At 42.5% G+C, this 16,892-nt stretch overlaps 1 protein-coding gene across 3 annotated transcripts; it reads right to left on the bottom strand.

Annotated features, from left to right (window-relative positions):
- Positions 1-348: 348 nt before the first annotated feature.
- On the bottom strand, positions 349-16,178 carry l3mbtl1b (L3MBTL histone methyl-lysine binding protein 1b). Of its 3 annotated transcripts, none has more exons than XM_083760323.1 (22): positions 16,001-16,178; positions 14,436-14,579; positions 14,109-14,298; positions 13,429-13,645; positions 12,567-12,702; positions 12,003-12,054; positions 11,404-11,498; positions 10,996-11,100; positions 10,757-10,892; positions 9,778-9,869; positions 8,345-8,496; positions 7,151-7,236; positions 6,337-6,422; positions 5,823-5,933; positions 5,614-5,728; positions 4,818-4,917; positions 3,747-3,959; positions 3,512-3,613; positions 3,344-3,408; positions 2,096-2,268; positions 1,941-2,003; positions 349-1,437 (listed from the first exon to the last, which is right to left on the bottom strand). In XM_083760323.1, exons 2-22 carry the CDS (start codon positions 14,544-14,546, stop codon positions 1,309-1,311), a joined length of 2,529 nt encoding a protein of 842 aa, XP_083616449.1. In that variant the 5' UTR covers positions 14,547-14,579; positions 16,001-16,178; the 3' UTR covers positions 349-1,308. The 3 variants fall into 3 exon arrangements, with proteins under 3 accessions (XP_083616449.1, XP_083616450.1, XP_083616451.1); XM_083760324.1 differs by having other exon boundaries at positions 3,350-3,408; XM_083760325.1 differs by having other exon boundaries at positions 7,160-7,236.
- Between the last annotated feature and the right edge of the window lie 714 nt (positions 16,179-16,892).

Genomic DNA, 16,892 nt, shown 5'->3' with positions numbered 1-16,892 from the left:
AACAGGACAGAAATCAAATAGTAATGAAAACAACTAAATTATATATATATATATATATACACACACACACACACACACACACACACACACTTTACATTCAAATAGTTGCCTTTCCACAAAAGCAAACGTATAGAAAAAACTAAAAACATAATTTTAGTCTATCTAGACAATTCTTACTTGTTATTGACCATTAGCCCTTCCAAATCGATCACAAAATAATCTTGTGATGGAAAATGCTCCTCTGGAGCCAACCTTAAAAACCCATGCCCTGGACATGGAGAGCAGCCCAATGTCTCCATCTAGAGCAGTGGTTTTTAACCACTGGTCCAGGGACCACCAGTGGTCCTTAAGGGGGTCCAGGTGGTCCCCAGCTAAATTATGGAGAGTTGGTAACCAAATGGACCACTATAGCTCTTTAACTCTTGAGAGCGTAAAATGAAATGACCCGTACAGGGTCGTTTCATTTGGTTTCATTTTTCGCTCTCAAGAGTTAAATTATTGTTAAACATCTGCATTACTTAATTTCTAGAAGTCTACACAATTAGAGAATGTAGAAGAATTGTAATTTTGATCAATGTTTGCCTGTTGTCTCTCCTAATGGTACTACATCAATACAGCATGGAATTGTGGACAAAATCTTCTTAACCAACAACAACAAGATAATCTATGTTTTGGGTCTGAGAGTCATCAAATGGTATAGGCTCGAATGCCCAATAAATAATGGGTCTTGACATGAAAAGTGTTGAAATTGAAAACCACTGATCTACAGGAGAGCAAATAGTGATTCCACTCTAGTTGTTCAATACTAAAAGTACTCTGCTCAGTCTGTTTTTGCATGTATTAAAAAAAGATGATTGTTTCAAATAAAAGCAACAAATCACACACTTCGCTTGTTCTGTGAGCTCTGGGTTTAAGCACCTTTTCAAGATGATTCAAATAAAACTAGAAATGCAGCAGAGCAATGACATTAAATCCAATACACAAACCGTACATCATTAAGAAGCCTTAAAGGTGCCTGCAGTTACGTTCATTGTCATTCAGAAAACAAATACAATATAAATTAAGAATCCTTATAGTACAACGTAAAACTCTCCCACAGAGCAACAAGTGCTGTCCATCACGGAGAGAGCCATGGGGACGAGATGGGTGAAATCTGCAGTAGTCCGCTTCCACTCATTCTTGGCTGTCTCTACCTGAACTGTAACAGATCTTTGAATCTTTATCCTTTGCCCAAGAGTGTCGATGAAGGGAAGTTGGAAAAGTTTAAGTTATAACTTAAGAGTAAGCGATTCCACCCCGAGGCGAGTCCTACTCTTCGTCTGCATTCTTCAGCATGAGGATAGAGTTGTAGATCTTCAGAGCAGGTCCTAGTTTGATTGACAGAATCTTAACAATGTCTGCTTGAGTAAGAAGCAAGAAGGCCTCGCCATCGATTTGCTGTATAAGAGATGCAGAGAAAGTGGTTAAGCTCCATGCCATTGGCCAACAACATAACTCAGTGGTTTTCAAACCTTTTGTGCCAAAGACACACGTCAAAATGTTACAGCACAGCTGTGTTCATATTGTAATAGCAGATCTACAAGCTCGCAACGCATTGCGATGCAACACATGAGGTTGTAGATCCACAATTATTCATCTTTTTAAAATAAAACGGATTAAAATATTCATAACTTTTTGTATAGTTGTATATATTGCATTAATAATGTGTGGTTGTCACAAAGTCCGAAGGTACATCTGAAATTGTCTCATGGCACCGTGAGTAAGTTAAGTAAGAGCAGCTGGAGAATAGTATGGCCAGTTGCATGCAATATTTAGGCTAAATCCCACTCAATGTACAGTTTTACACATCAGCTCATGCTGGCTACAATAGCTGCTACACAATAGTAGTCGTCAATTCAAATAAAGCTGTCTGCCGTATGTATTTGTGATGAACTACTTACCTCTGTTCTAAATGTTGCAGCATGCTCTTTGCAACCTGGGAGTCCTTTGACAAAACTGGCCACCTGAGCAACACATAAACAGGACATGTTATGCACATGTATGGAGCGTATGTTTTGTCTTTCTTTTTAAATAAATGAGCTTGCATGCGTCTAACCTCTTCTGAACTCCAGGTTGCCACTCGTTTGGCAGTAAGACCCAAGACCTCGGGGAGAAGCTGACAATGTTTGTCCCAGCAGAGAGCCACCCTCTGGGGCGGTGAGGCAGATATACCAGGGGAGAAAACAGATTCATGGAGAGCCTGCTGAAGGGAAATAGCATCTGGAGAGGCTGAGAGAGGAGAGGAGGGAGAGGAGAGAAGATAGCTTTGATGCATTTGCATGTGTCACTGTCACATTATGCCAATCTTCTTTGCCTCTGTCTCACCTACAAACAAACATGCATGCATTGCACATGTGTGTACACAATATAATACACCAGCATGCACACACACACACACACACACACACACACACACACACACACACACACACTTGCTTATGGCAGTTCATCGATGTCGATGATGACGTTGCTCCAAATATGGTTCATGGGATGATCACTGTTGTGTCTGTCGTCTGTGCATAGCCAGGTGGCTGCTCAGACCAATGCGTGATCCTCATATTTTGTCACAGGAGGGGCAGGGGAAGGCAGCAGCAGTGGTCGGTGGACCCCTGGTACTCTGGTGCCGCTGTGCACGCCGCTGTGCTCTCCTCTCTGTGAACTTCTCCTGAAGGTGAGTGATTCCCTGGTGGCAGGTAGAGCTCCAGGTGTGGCGATCAACAGCCAGGGACTCCAGCGCTGGTGGTCTGATGTCATACTTCTTCAGGAGGGTTTTGATGTGGTCCTTGTACCTCTTTTTTGGACCTCCGGCAGCCCTTTGACTGGCTTGAAGCTGGCCATACAGGATCTGTCGGGGTAGGTGATGGGCTGGCATACGGATCACATGCCCGACCCATCTGAGGTGTTTTTGGCCAAAGAGTGCTGTAATGCTGGGTGTGTTGGTCCGGTCGTATATTTCAGTGTATGGCACCCTGTCGGCCCAGGTCAGACCCAGGATCCTTTGGAGGCAGAATATGTGGAAAGCCTCTAGACAGTTTATGTGCCTCTGGTAGGGTGTCCAGGTTTCCGAGCTATAGAGCAGTGTGGAGAGGCAGACTGCCTTGTACACAGCTGCCTTAGTGGAGATGGTGAGGTCCCTGTTCTGGAAAACCCTGGACCTTAGCCTACCAAAGGCAGCAGAGGCCAGGCTGATGCGTGCCTGGACGTCATCATCATCGTCACACACACACACACACACACACACACACACACACACACACACACACACACACACACACACACACACACACTTGCTTATGGCACATACCTTTACCATCTCCAATCTCTTCTTTAACATAGTGCATTTTGAGATACTTAGGAACTGGTGCAGACCTGCAATAACCATAAAAGAAATGTTAGAGGTTCGTCTTTTGAAGACTTTACAGTCTCTATCATTTCAGCATTCCACAGGAGTGATGTCCAATGAACTAGTTACCGCTTTGGTCTGGCTCCATTCTGGCTTTGCTCGCTGACCCCACCTTGTGGTTCAGGCTGGCTGTTGCGTCCAGAACGCTCTCCTTCAACCACCGCAGGTTTCCTAGCAACACAGAAAACAGAGTTGCATACATTAAACACCAGTAGAACATCTCTTGGGGATTGTTGCTGGTTTTAAAAGACAGTTGCACAATGTGAAGTGTAGAGTGTTGTTGCAAGTTACAAGCACGCTCCACCTGTTGTTTTGGGAGCTGTCATCAGCTGTTTCAGGCAGCTCTGGTGGGGTGGGGGTGGGGGTGGGGGGGTGTGTCGTGGCTGGGTTAGTGTGGGAGTCGGGACGTCGGCCGCGGGGATGTCCGCTCAGGACTGGAGGTCTTTCTCCACTGAGACGGTCCGGCACCAAGCCTTCCTTGTTCAAGTTCAACTCAGAGTATGGACAGCTCACCTGACTGCACACACAAACACACAGTCACGCACACACATACACATTTCTGTCTATCAAATATTTAGAGAAAGGTGTGTGGTGTACTTATGAATCATATAGCATATGGTTAGTCATAATTGCAAGCCGCTTCTCCCTTCATCGCCTCACAGTGTTTTAACTATTTGCATATAAATTATTCCACCGGCAGGAAGCCTTTGATTTCTCAAGATAATTCTTGGGGAGTGATCTTTCATCTGATATTATCTATAGGCCTTCCTGTTTGACTGATAAGTGACAGAGCCATTGTTTAGGGTTACAGGAGGCTACAGTTTGTCTCCATGCATGCATTTTTATGAGTACTACAGGGACTGTCACAGTTGGGGGTCTTTGATTAGCGGTTTCCCCTGACACACACACACACACACACACACACACACACACACACACACACACACACACACACACACACACACACACACACACACACACACACACACACACACACACACACACAGGGACAGGAGGTGACAACCCACTGCATGAGAGAGATGTACTGTATAAAGGGATGCGTTGGAAATTACTGGAGAGAGTTGGAGGGAGGTTGGAGAGTTGGAAAACGGAGGAGGGCATGAAAGGGCAGGCTTGACCTGGCCTGAATGTGCTGCTATACGATGAAAAGATGACTTTTATGCTTGTAACTATGGGAGATGCCTTGATTGAATAAAAAAAGGACTTTGCCTGGGAAAACGGAGCTCATTTCTCGTTCTTGATACATTAGGAAAATAAGGTGATAATCTACAGACTCCTGGAAGAAATTACACGACAGGTGCTTTAATCTTGTGTTTGTGAGGAAAAGAAAAGACAAGACAAGTGTGTTACTAACGTATAGTGGGTTCCATAGCGTGGTCCTCTGATGTGGCCGACCCCATTGCATCCTGGGGTAGGACAGCCTTGTCCTGGAGGTACGGGCGTGTCCGTGGAGCCTATAAGATGCACATTCATCAGGGATACTTAATACAACTGAAACATGATGAGATGAACTGCCACTGCCATTTTGACTGAATTATACAATACGTTCTTGTCCTCCTAAATCATCGAGGAGCTAAGCAGAGGCAGCAACAGTGCTGACTCACAATTCATTCAGATTTAAGATGTCCATCTTGAAGATGACTTTGTCAACTAAAGCCTAATTTGTACTTCGTTATACGATGGTGTCGCTCTGTCACTAGCCAACACGGTCATGAGCTTTTAGATCGGCTCGTTGTAAGCGACACAGCCGCACGACATGGTATAAATCAGGCTGTACAAGAAAAATACAAGCCTCCTAACTATGTAACAGAAAATAATGATATAACAGTATTGTATGATGTAAACAGATGTATTACGTGGTGCACCCGGACCGCTTTGTGCGTGGCACCCAGGTCTTTTTTATAAGTGACACCTACGCAGTATTGTCTAGATTTATGCCGAGGAAGGCCTCTGGGCCGAAACGTCCACACTGTTGTTGTTTGCTGCTGGGGGGAACAAAATAAAACCTATAGGATACAACGTGAGTGCTGGTATTCATTTCTACAGTCTGTACATTGCAGGCTGTCACAAAACAGATGGTGAGACGATGTGTGTGTGTGTGTGTGTGTGTGTATGTGAATGAGGCGTGCAAGTATGAGTGTGTATCACACCGTTGGGGTACTGTAGCGGATGTCCAGTCTTCTGACACCAGCCCACAGGGTGCAGATCCGGACAGTCAGTGTCCACCCAGTAGTCATACTCTGCATCCCATCCATCAAAGTGAATCTACATCACAAGAAGGGACCAACCATGAAACCATGACCACAAAGTCATCATACAAAACAGTCGGCATGCTTCTCTAGAAAGACGCCATTTGTACCTTCAGCCGGTGGTCCTCTGTGTCGACTATAGTTGTCACGCGGATAAGCATTGGGTTCCTCTTATCGACGGCTTCAAGCTTCATCCCAAACTGGAAGCCATGAGGAGGCCGCTGGAACAAAACAACACATAATAGCGAGCAGGGTGAGAGGTTAGTGTGAGCTGCTACTTATACGTCAGTAGGCCTTTTATATCAATGAATCAATTAACTACCGTAATTAATTAATGCATCGTGACGTGTTGTGTGCTTGTAGATATACAAATTTCATTATTATTATTTTTAATCTTTTTGTCTAAAATGACATGCCCAATATAGGGATACATTCTTAGTAGTTTATTTGATTGAATAATCGCTAATCGATTATGTTTTATAATTGATTAAATACATTTGTGACGGTGACAGCTGAGTTTTGGAGGATATCAGCCAACATGGCCAGTGGACAAAACCTTCTGGCCCTATGAGTGCTGTAATAGAATATGCATGCAATCTTAATGTAGGAGTACGAGTGTCTCACCGGTTTGAAAGCCCGTGCGGGGGCAGCTTGTGTCCCAGTCTCTTCAAGGTATTTCTCCCAGGAGAAGCTCTTGGGATGTTTATATTCTGAGGTGCGGAAACACACAACAAGCCTGTCAGTCATTTAACCACGTTGAACATGCTGTCCTACATGGGGTATGGAATTATAGTTGATTTTTTTGAAGAAAAACGAGGCACTGTGATGCGATGTGTTTAGAGATATTTGCACAGAATGTAGAAAACATAAAGTGCTGGGGTGGATGTAAGGGGAGATTACCTGTGTCTATAGAACAGGGTCAGTTAATGGGTCTGAAGACAACAAACACTTCAAGTCTTGAACAGCACTGTCTACAGCCAATATTAGCCTTTCACACACTAAGTGACTAAGTAAACCGGTAGTATATTGTAGTTTTAACTGTTATTTAACACAATAAATTACTTTCAATTGTTCACAATATCCACTACGCACGCACGCACAGACACAGACACAGACACAGACACAGACACACACACACACACACACACACACACACACACACACACACACACACACACACACACACACACACACACACACACACACACACACACACACACACACACACACACACACACACACACACACACACACACACACACACACACACACACACACACACACACTTCTGTGGTCGACTACAGTTAAGTAATGCTCTCTCATTCACATTTGGGATTCAAATACAAACTGTTCATAAAAGTGAAAAAGACAAAGTATTTTGTATTGTATTCATTCAGGTAATACAGCATGCCAAAAAAACATATTCAAATGTGCGTACGTGTCCTACCAGCTGGGGTGGTGAGGGTTAGTTCCGCCTCCTCACAGAATCCCACAGGATGAATGTATGGACTGCTGGGATCACACCTGAACACAAAGTGAACACCAGGCATCAGTGTTTGTTCTCCACTGTGTCAGCTCCAAACTTTCTACAGAGCTATAACAAAGAGCTAATTTGGGAAGGCACGATATTTCCATTTCAATCTCATGCAATACCTCGAGATCCCGACCACAGGACCTACATTAAATTAACCACTTGTCTTAAACCCTCGATTCTGACCTGAGCTACTATTGTACTTGGGCTACTTTTTCTGTCTACACCAAATGTGTTCATCAGAAATAGCAAATCTAAAGAAGTTAAATTGAATAATTTAATTACATTTAATTTAATTAGATTTATTTATTCAGATTTTAGAAGGGTCTCAATAGAAGAGCGGGGAGACTACGGTGTAACTACCGGTATTGTGTTAACATACTCTATACTCTATCAGTACTCTATACTCTGTTATATTTATGCATGTATGTATATGTATATGTATATGTATATGTATATGTATATGTATATGTATATGTATATATATATATTATTATTATTACTATTATTATTAATTTTTTTTCCTTGCTCTTACTGTAAAGCACTTTGAACTGCACTCGCTGCCTGAAAAATGTGCTATATAAATAAAGATTGATTGATTGATTGATTGATCACACTGGTTCGTGGGTCGCAGACACATTTTTATGGGTTCCTTTTTTTCCCTTCCTACATTTAGTTATTATTTCAGAACATAAAAAAGGTGATTTCATGATGATCCATGAATTAGTAAAACTGTGAAAATAGCCAATCTACAAGCTCACAACACGGTATGCAGCGACGCGTCATGCACTTGTAGATCTGCTATTTTCACTAGTTTGTGTCCTGGGAAAACATCTAATCTCTTTTTTGGGTCTTGAACTAAAACGTTTTGGAACCACTGCTCTATCATACAGTTTTATCATATCATACCTTTTATTGATTCACACAAAAAGTAAGTTATGGGTTGCAACTTTAAAATAACACTCAGGATTTGACTCTGTATTCCTTTCAGACGCTGCATGGACATTCAGCCTCAGTCTAACAGCACAGCGCTACAGTGTGTGTGTGTGTGTGTGACTGTGTGTGTGGCTATTGTCCAACCAACACCCACACGGTTCCTACCAATAATCGTATGTGTCTTCCCAGTTGTCAAAGTGAATGAGGAGTCGGTTGTCAACGACACCAGCAATGGTTGCTACGCAGATCAAGGACGGGTTCTTTCTGTCTACAGCCTCCAGCTTCATTCCCGCACGGAAACCAGATGGAGTCACAGACTAGAAAGCACACACACACACACACACACACACACACACACACACACACACACACACACACACACACACACACACACAGACTACTCATTTCCCATTAAATCTCCAAATGCATGAGAAAAACCAAAACATTGTAAAAATGAAATGGGTAAATTCTCGCAGGGGTTTTCAACTGGTGGTCCATGGACCAGTGGTGGTCTGTGAAGGTATTGCATGTGGTCCATGACCATGCATTCAGAATAGGGACTTTTTCCCCACTTGTAAACAGTAAACTAAATCAGTGTTTCCCAAACACTAGGCCGGACCCATGTGCATCACGGACACATTTGTATGAATCCCTTTATTTTTTCGTTTCCTACATTTTGTTGCCATATCGATTAATTGAATGCACCACTAATGGCAACATGTCAATGTAGCCATTTTTCCGGGGAAGTTGGCGTTCAAGAAATTCCACAGAAAGGGGTAGTTAGAAACATGCCCACATAATCGCATGTATGATTGGTCAGATCAGTGTTTCTCAACCTTGAGCTCTGGACCACTAGCATATTTCCGTTAAATATAATATAATTTAATATGACATAGTTTTTTCTTCATTATAAAAATAAAAGGAAAAAAAATAAAATTCTCCTCCCACCTGCAGGCCTAAAAATCCCACCTGCAGGCCTAAAAATCCCACCCAAGCCCGTTCTTGGCCAATACCACATTAGCGACGGTTACTGGTCAAGTTTTCAATGCTGGTCAAAATGGTTAAGCAGTGTCAATAAATATATTTGCTGTAGCATGTGTGGACCTCAGATAGATTTTTTTTTTTTTTTTTTTTTTTTTTGAGAAACAGTATTGACATGGAATGTGTTTCTGTTGCCACGGAAACACAGGCCCAGCATGAAACCTTGATGTCACAGTACACACACATATCTATCTATCTATCTATCTATCTATCTATCTATCTATCTATATATGTGGGCGTACAATGAAGAGAAGTGCACTAGCATTAGCGCATTTACGCAAGAAGAAGAATCTAATTAGTGCCTATCCAAGAAATCATTGGATTCAAGTTATTGACTATCTCCACTCGTCCCTTCGTAAACCAGCTACCAACATACATTACAGTCGGTTCTCCATCTGACTTAGCCCCTATACCCACCCAAGACAACAGTGGTCCCCAGGTTGATTCTTAGTCAGGGTGGGGTCCCTGTTTTAGACCAAGTGCTTGACAGTACTTACTCCGTTTGTTTACATTTCTGTCTAATAAAGTATTCAATCAAACAATCAATATGGACTCACCGTGTTGAGGCTTTTGAAGAGATGTTTGGGAGCCAAGTGACCTCTGCAGTTCTTCACATACATGCTCCAGTTAAATTCCCCATCCTTACAACCTGCGTGCGACACACACACACTCAATGTAATGGGTCATACATTTTATGAGTACTACTTCAACGACGCTAGAGTACAGTACAGAGTACAGAATTGCATCCCAGGAACCCCGGAGGGTGACATGATTGCGTCCTTTCTCAATTTAGTGAGTCTAAAGGTGACTCCACACCAAGCAAACTTGTTCAGACTAGTCAAAGACTACTTAAAACTAACAGACTAGCATTTTCACAAAACCAGTCGCCCGACGAAACATATTTTTTTTTATTGCAAAAAGCAACAAAACTAAAAAAGCAGCCTGCAGCGCAGTTTGCAGTGTTGCCAGTTCTGCTTATTATAGGCGACTTTGGGCTAGTTTTCCTGTAACAGCAATTACTCTCCGTTGCTTTAGTAAGTGTAGTTGCTTATTTGGGCTTGCTTTCATGATTCTTTTTGAAAATAGCGGATGTAATAGGGCTCAAGTGGTGAAACTGGTTGCTTCTTTTGGGCTTGTTTTCATAGACCTGGTCGCTTGTTTCACTCACAGAATCTGCCAAGCTAGCTTGTCACCAAACTGGAGCCTCTGCAATGCATCCCACACGCAACAAAACAAAACATACAACATTTTTTTCACTAGCTTTGCTTTGTAGTTGATCAATTGGAATATGAATTGAGAGTTGACATTGAGAATAATTATGGTATCTAGTTCACACTATACGAGTAGTCAGCACTGAAACATGATGAGTCAGACGAGCAGACAGTAGAGAACCGCTCTACAGTGGAGCTTGTCGTCGGGAGTCTCGTGCCGACAAGGTGCCGACGCAAAATCGTGAACAAATCTGTGCAATGTGGAGTTGGCTTTAGGATGCAAGATGCAGCCTATTTGCATTATCGTTCTATAGATGCAAAATACCTTTAGGCAGCAGTAGTTTGTGTCCCATCTTCTCACACCAACCAGCTGGCTTCACATCCCACGAATCAGCGTTGACCCAGAAGTCATAGCACTCTGGGTAGCCATCGAAGTGGAGCCTTATCCTGTAGCCTTGGATCTGCACGGCAGGATGCCAAGACATGGTCAAATCCTCAGTGTAAGGCATGTTAGGCATGTACAAATGTGGTCCAGTTGTAAACTCTCAGAGTACATGTTCTTACCTCTGCCACAGTGAGTACACAGAACAGAGAGGGGTGACAGGGGTCTAATCCTTCAAGCTTCATTCCCACTTTGAAGCTGTTCCTGCTCTGAGGAAAGGACTGGTGCTACATCGTGCACACAAGCAAGCACACACACACACACACACACACACACACACACACACACACACACACACACACACACACACACACACACACACACACACACACACACACACACACACACACACACACACACACACACACACACACACACACACACACACACACACACACACACACACACACACACACACACACACACACATATACACACTTTATATATTGTGTATACATTTGGAAACACATTTGGAAACATATTTCCAAATGTATAACCCTGAATGTGTGTGTAGTTTTGGGCAGAACTACCTCTTTGAAAAGCTTAACAGGGGCAGCTATGGCTCGTTCCTCTTCTAGGTAGGCAGGCCAGCTCCACGCTCGCTTCTTATTGGGTGGGGCAGTTACTAGAGATGAGTCAAAAACAAGATCTTCTATGAGTGAGGGTGTTTATCATTTTCAAGGATTCCACGACAATTATCACAGTTTTTAGAAAGCGCAGGTGAACACCCACCACAAACTATATCTGATACACAGATAACCCTATATGCCTTATACGTTCTGGTTGATTGGTTCACTTTGAGTTAGCTCAGTAAGATTCTGAAAACACAGCTCCCTCATTTTAAATATACACCTACATTGGCGTGCAAAATAATGAGATGCAATAAAATAGCTTATCCAGAATAAGACTTTATCTAGGATTTGACCACTTATCTACAAAATGTGTGTAAACATTTAACACTGTGGCACGTTTTCCTTTTGTAAACGAGTTACGGTAGTTTGGTTGCATTTGTACACTCTCTGAGTTGAATTGACCACTTAAACCCTATATACTTAGCTGCCTGCCACCTCCTTTTTTCCCTGTATACCAAATATCTTTGCAGAAAAATAGAAACAGCATTGTGACATACCAAGCTTGGCCATTTTGGCAGCTCTCCTGCCTTTGGAAGCTTTTGTCTTTTCCTGTGAACGAAAAGAACAACCAAATTACAACCTTTTTTTAAGGAATAGCCTTGTAAAGGTATATTATGTTACATTTGTATACTCAATACAAATGGATAAGTGAGCAGAGGATTTTACTATGTACATGCTTCGTTTTGATTCATAGTCAGAAAGCAGAGAGGCGTTAATAATATAAAGAACTCCCTAAAAAAAAAAAAATCCTATATTTTTTATCCCACGATTTTGTAACCCATTTTTCACCCGTGTCAATCATCTAATGTGATCCTGGGCTCTACACACCCTCCACCAACCTAGTCCCCATATATGGGGGACAAGGGGAGAGCAACGAACTCCCTCAATTTGTATAAAACATGAATATTTTCATACGTACATCTGAGTAATTACAATGTAGCTACACTACATCCTGTAAACCGGTAAAGATACAGGACTCTGCACTGTCTGCAGGCTTGTGTACTGTGGTGTTCTGCACAGTGAAGGTACATTTGGAAAAATATTGTATTATTCGTCCTCACCTCTTCTTCTTCCTCTCCTCTGTTTTCTTCTTCCTCTTCACCAGAATCCATGTAGATCTTCCTCTTTTTACGCACTCGTTTACCAAGCTTCTCACTCTCCACTGCCTGACTTTCCTTGGGCTCCCCTGGAGAAGACCTGCAGAAGTATTGCAAGACTGGTGCTAAGCTAGGGCTGGGCACACACACACACACAGTGTGAAGTGGCTACAGCGCACGCTCCGGTGAAAACAGCTAATCTACAAGCTCACAACATCACAGGTTGCAAAAGCCATGAGTTCTCTCAAGCCAAAGCTCACAATTGAGACCGTTTTGGACGCAAATCCACCTGCAAATTGGATCTGTGCGACTGTCCATATATAGGTGCATGTCAAACTGGGGGTCCTTGATACTTTTCAAATGGGGCTCTGTGGGCTAATAAGTGTAAATGTTGCGGTCCTTGCTCTTGCCATGAAAACGTTTCCCTACCATGCATTTGTAAGAATACTTTCATGTTATACTGCTGTTTTTATTCATAAGAAAACACACACACACACACACACACACACACACACACACACACATTATACAAGTTGAAATATATCAGAACGGGTAAGGACTAGTAAATTATAAATTACCGGTATATATATTATATCATCAATATTTGTTGATATATAAAGGGAAAATAAATACGCTTCCCCATTATTTGATTAACCTAAATGAGCAATATTAAGTCGGTTATTGGTTTTAAATTCGATTTCGATTTTTAAATATCGATTTCAATATATCTTCCGTTAATTGCCCAGCCCTATGTCCAACCTCAAGAGAGCACGGCATTGCAGCACAAAAACAGCATGAATAGAGAGACGGAGGATGTGAGTTCTACCTGCCACTGGAAGGCTGGGCACAGATGGAGCTGCAGAATTTGCCCTGCAGTAGGGTATCTCGAGGAACGTGGCCACCACAGGCCCTACAGCTTGCCATCTCTGCATTGGCATTCATGTCTGTACTGGAGCCCACCTCAATGCTGGGTCCAACCTCCACACTAGGACCCTCCATACTGGGACCCTCCTCAAGAGACAGTAGCACAGGACCAGGGGGCGCTGCAGAACAGAGTAAACACAATGTACTTTGTTATACGACAAATGCCCAAAATAGCCAATCTACAAACTCACAATGCCCAAAATATGGACGCCAGGTTGGAAATAGTTAAAGGACCACTTTTCAACCTATCTTCGTATAATTGGTCTTCATTAATGGTCATGATAAAATACCACAATTGTTTTTCTACTTGGCCTGTGTCTCATAACAGGGCTGTGGGAAGATTCTTTTGAAAAAATACTTTTTTTATTTTATTTACTTTATTTTTATTCATCGTGAGAACGATGGCTTCCATTTTCGCATTGCAACTTTTCAGGAAAAGAAAGCCTGCCGTTTCTATTAGCTTGGATTCCCCATCTATGATGTAACTTTCGGGGTTTCTGAACTGCATTTAACATAAGCACATTCATAAATATGCTGTGCAGCATCGGTGTAAGTATTTAGTTAGTACTCTCATTGCTTTACCCTGAGAAGACCCTGGCTGGCCCTGACTGGCTGGAGCCGAAGCTTTGCCAGTCTCTGATTGGCCCTCTGGTGGAGGGGTGGGACTGTGAGACGGTGCTGGGTCCAAGGTCTCAGAAGTAGACTCTGCCTCCTGCCCTTTGACCTCTGGGTCTGTGACAATCTCTAGAGTTCCAAACTCTGTCATGCGGAACTGTAAGATACAAAGGGGGGGGGGGGGGGGAGGGGGGGGGCATGTTTATTTGTGTGCACAAACACAGAAACACACAGTGACACAGATGCACATGAAGGGAGAGGGATTCCCTCTCACAAAAGCAATCTTCAGCATACCCTTATGTCACTGCCTGGCAGTGTGGCTATGCCATCCTTCCAATCCAGAGCCCCCATCATGTCAAAGTCTGGACCCTGAGAAGGGCCTTCACTTGGGGGAGTGTCAGTCATCACTACTCCTCTGCTCCCTGTTCTACTGACCTCCTGAAAAGACAGGGTGATATTAAAAGACCCAGTTACAAATGTTTTAGAACCTAGGGGTCATCTAATACAAAATCCAATGTGATTTTCTGCACCATTGGATTTACTGTGGGTGATTATTGGAGGCCGTTTTCTATTTCTCGATTAACGTGAAAAGTAATAATAAAGTAATAGACACTCTAGGAAGATTCTACCCAATCTACTGTATATTCACTTGTTTAAATTCTCTCTTGCACTGCATCACCGCTAGAGGGCGACGGTGTGCTGGCTGCAGGATACACCATGCACTTCGATTTCAGACAAAACAGTCAATATTAATATTGTTTTACAGGTCAACTAACAGGCAAATGCACACACACACGGTCCCATAGGGATAAATCTCCATCAACATCATTGACAAACACGAAGAAAGATGTGCCAACTTTAAGTTAACGACACAACTTCATCTTTTCCTTGTTTTAACAGTATCTCCTCAAATCGGCCGTTTGCCCGATAATAGACAAATATGGTGTTTAATTGTTTATCAGTTTCAAAGCGAACGTTGTTTTCCGCACTCATTGGTCCAACTTGAAAGCATTTTAATCAAATTAACATTACGATATAACGTTTTAGTCTTGACGCATGTTCAACATTGAATTTAGGTTGCCTTTCCCGTTCTACTTGTAGGTATAATCATGTGAGAAGTAAATTGCAGTCAAAGCTATGTGATCACGACCAAGTCGGACTTCCCAGCCCGGACCTCAGTTTTTATTCTAGCCATAAATAAAGTGTATGTAAGAGCGCCCATGATTAGCATTCGTCTTATACAAAATGGCGGAGCATAGGAAGAGAGGCCACCAACACGCTTAAACTATGTAAATTACTAAAGTTACCCCTCTAAACAAATGGCACAACGCAAGTACATGTCAAACAAAGGCCAGTGTGTGTCATGTAATTTCCTGGTGGAGTGTTTTCTTTCACTCTGGTCATTTTCTTTACTTTCCCCTTGTCACGGAATGTCAGCCCAGGTTGCTGCTAGCTGCCATAAAGCTAACCGCTCCTTGCTAGCTCCGTTCACTTATATTGATGATGGCTAGACAGCTAGCGACACATAGCACTGGAGCTAAGGACAATCTGGAATCAATAAGTTTAGCGCTTAATAACAAGAAAAAAATGCATTATAATAGCCCGCCAATAGTTTGCAATAAATGAAACGTGCTCGTAATAATACTGCGTTATTGTTCCCAAATGCAATAATGTTGCTTCATTAATTTCTTCAATAGAAACTTGAAAAAACGATTTATTCTCGCCGTTTTAAATCAAAGTGGAAATAGTGAGATATATTGCGCACAAAAAAATAAACATATGTTTATCAAACGTTGCCGCTGTTAACGATAATAAATGAGTATTGCGTTCTATTATTCTTTGTAAATTATCGAACTCACCTCGTTTCTGTTTTAACTCTTATTAGAGCTGGATAGAAGGATGCGCATGCGTGTCATATGCGCTGCCTGACAACTTTGGATCTCGGAAAACTTCAGCTTCTGCTTCACTATATCGATGATGATGATCAATATGGAAAACTTCAGCACTATCGGTCATCAATACGGAACTTAAGCACCATCGATGATTGATGAGCAATGGCTCCAAGTATAATAACACTCAGAACCTGTAAGCATGCCGACAGTCGCTGCTTGTGATGGTCAGTATTTTGGAGCGCTGTCTGCCTGTGCCTGAATGGGACTGACCGCAATAATGTCCTGACCCTGTCGTCAAGTGACAGTGCTGGGATGGTTTATTATTGTCACTGTCAAACACTGTCGCACTCTGTATGTGCACTCAAACAAACATAAAACCAAATACAGCCCGAGGAAGACCTCCGCCGCTATGTTACTGAAGTTACAGGCCTACGACTGCCTCATTTACGTAGTTACGACGACAGACGGTGTCGCTTGCCAACAACAATAAGAACAGATCTACAAGCGAACGCGTCGCACCGTGTCGTGCTGCGATGCCGTATAAAATGACCGTGCTGCAGTTGCCAACCAATAATGTCCCGAATGTGCTTTCCCTTCCTTCATAGCATAAGCCTATACACAACCTAAGTGTACTGTTGCCTCTTATATAATATTAAAAGGCCGACACATCTGCGGACAGATATATCCTTCACATTATAACATAACAATTATCATCACATTAGCCCTTTCAGTAGAATATAGCTTTCCAGAATAGCGGCACCGATTTAACAACGCGTAAACTTCGACTTCGTTGACTTTTAACTAATTGATCGACCAGGCGAAGTTTAAGTTAGTGTGTTGTGTATAAATGTATAATGAT

Source organism: Protomyctophum parallelum, assembly GCF_964188405.1.
Source record: "Protomyctophum parallelum genome assembly, chromosome: 3".
NCBI lineage: Eukaryota > Metazoa > Chordata > Actinopteri > Myctophiformes > Myctophidae > Protomyctophum > Protomyctophum parallelum.
The sequence above is the reverse complement of the archived record's forward strand: the minus strand, read 5'-3'. Positions and strand labels throughout refer to the sequence as shown.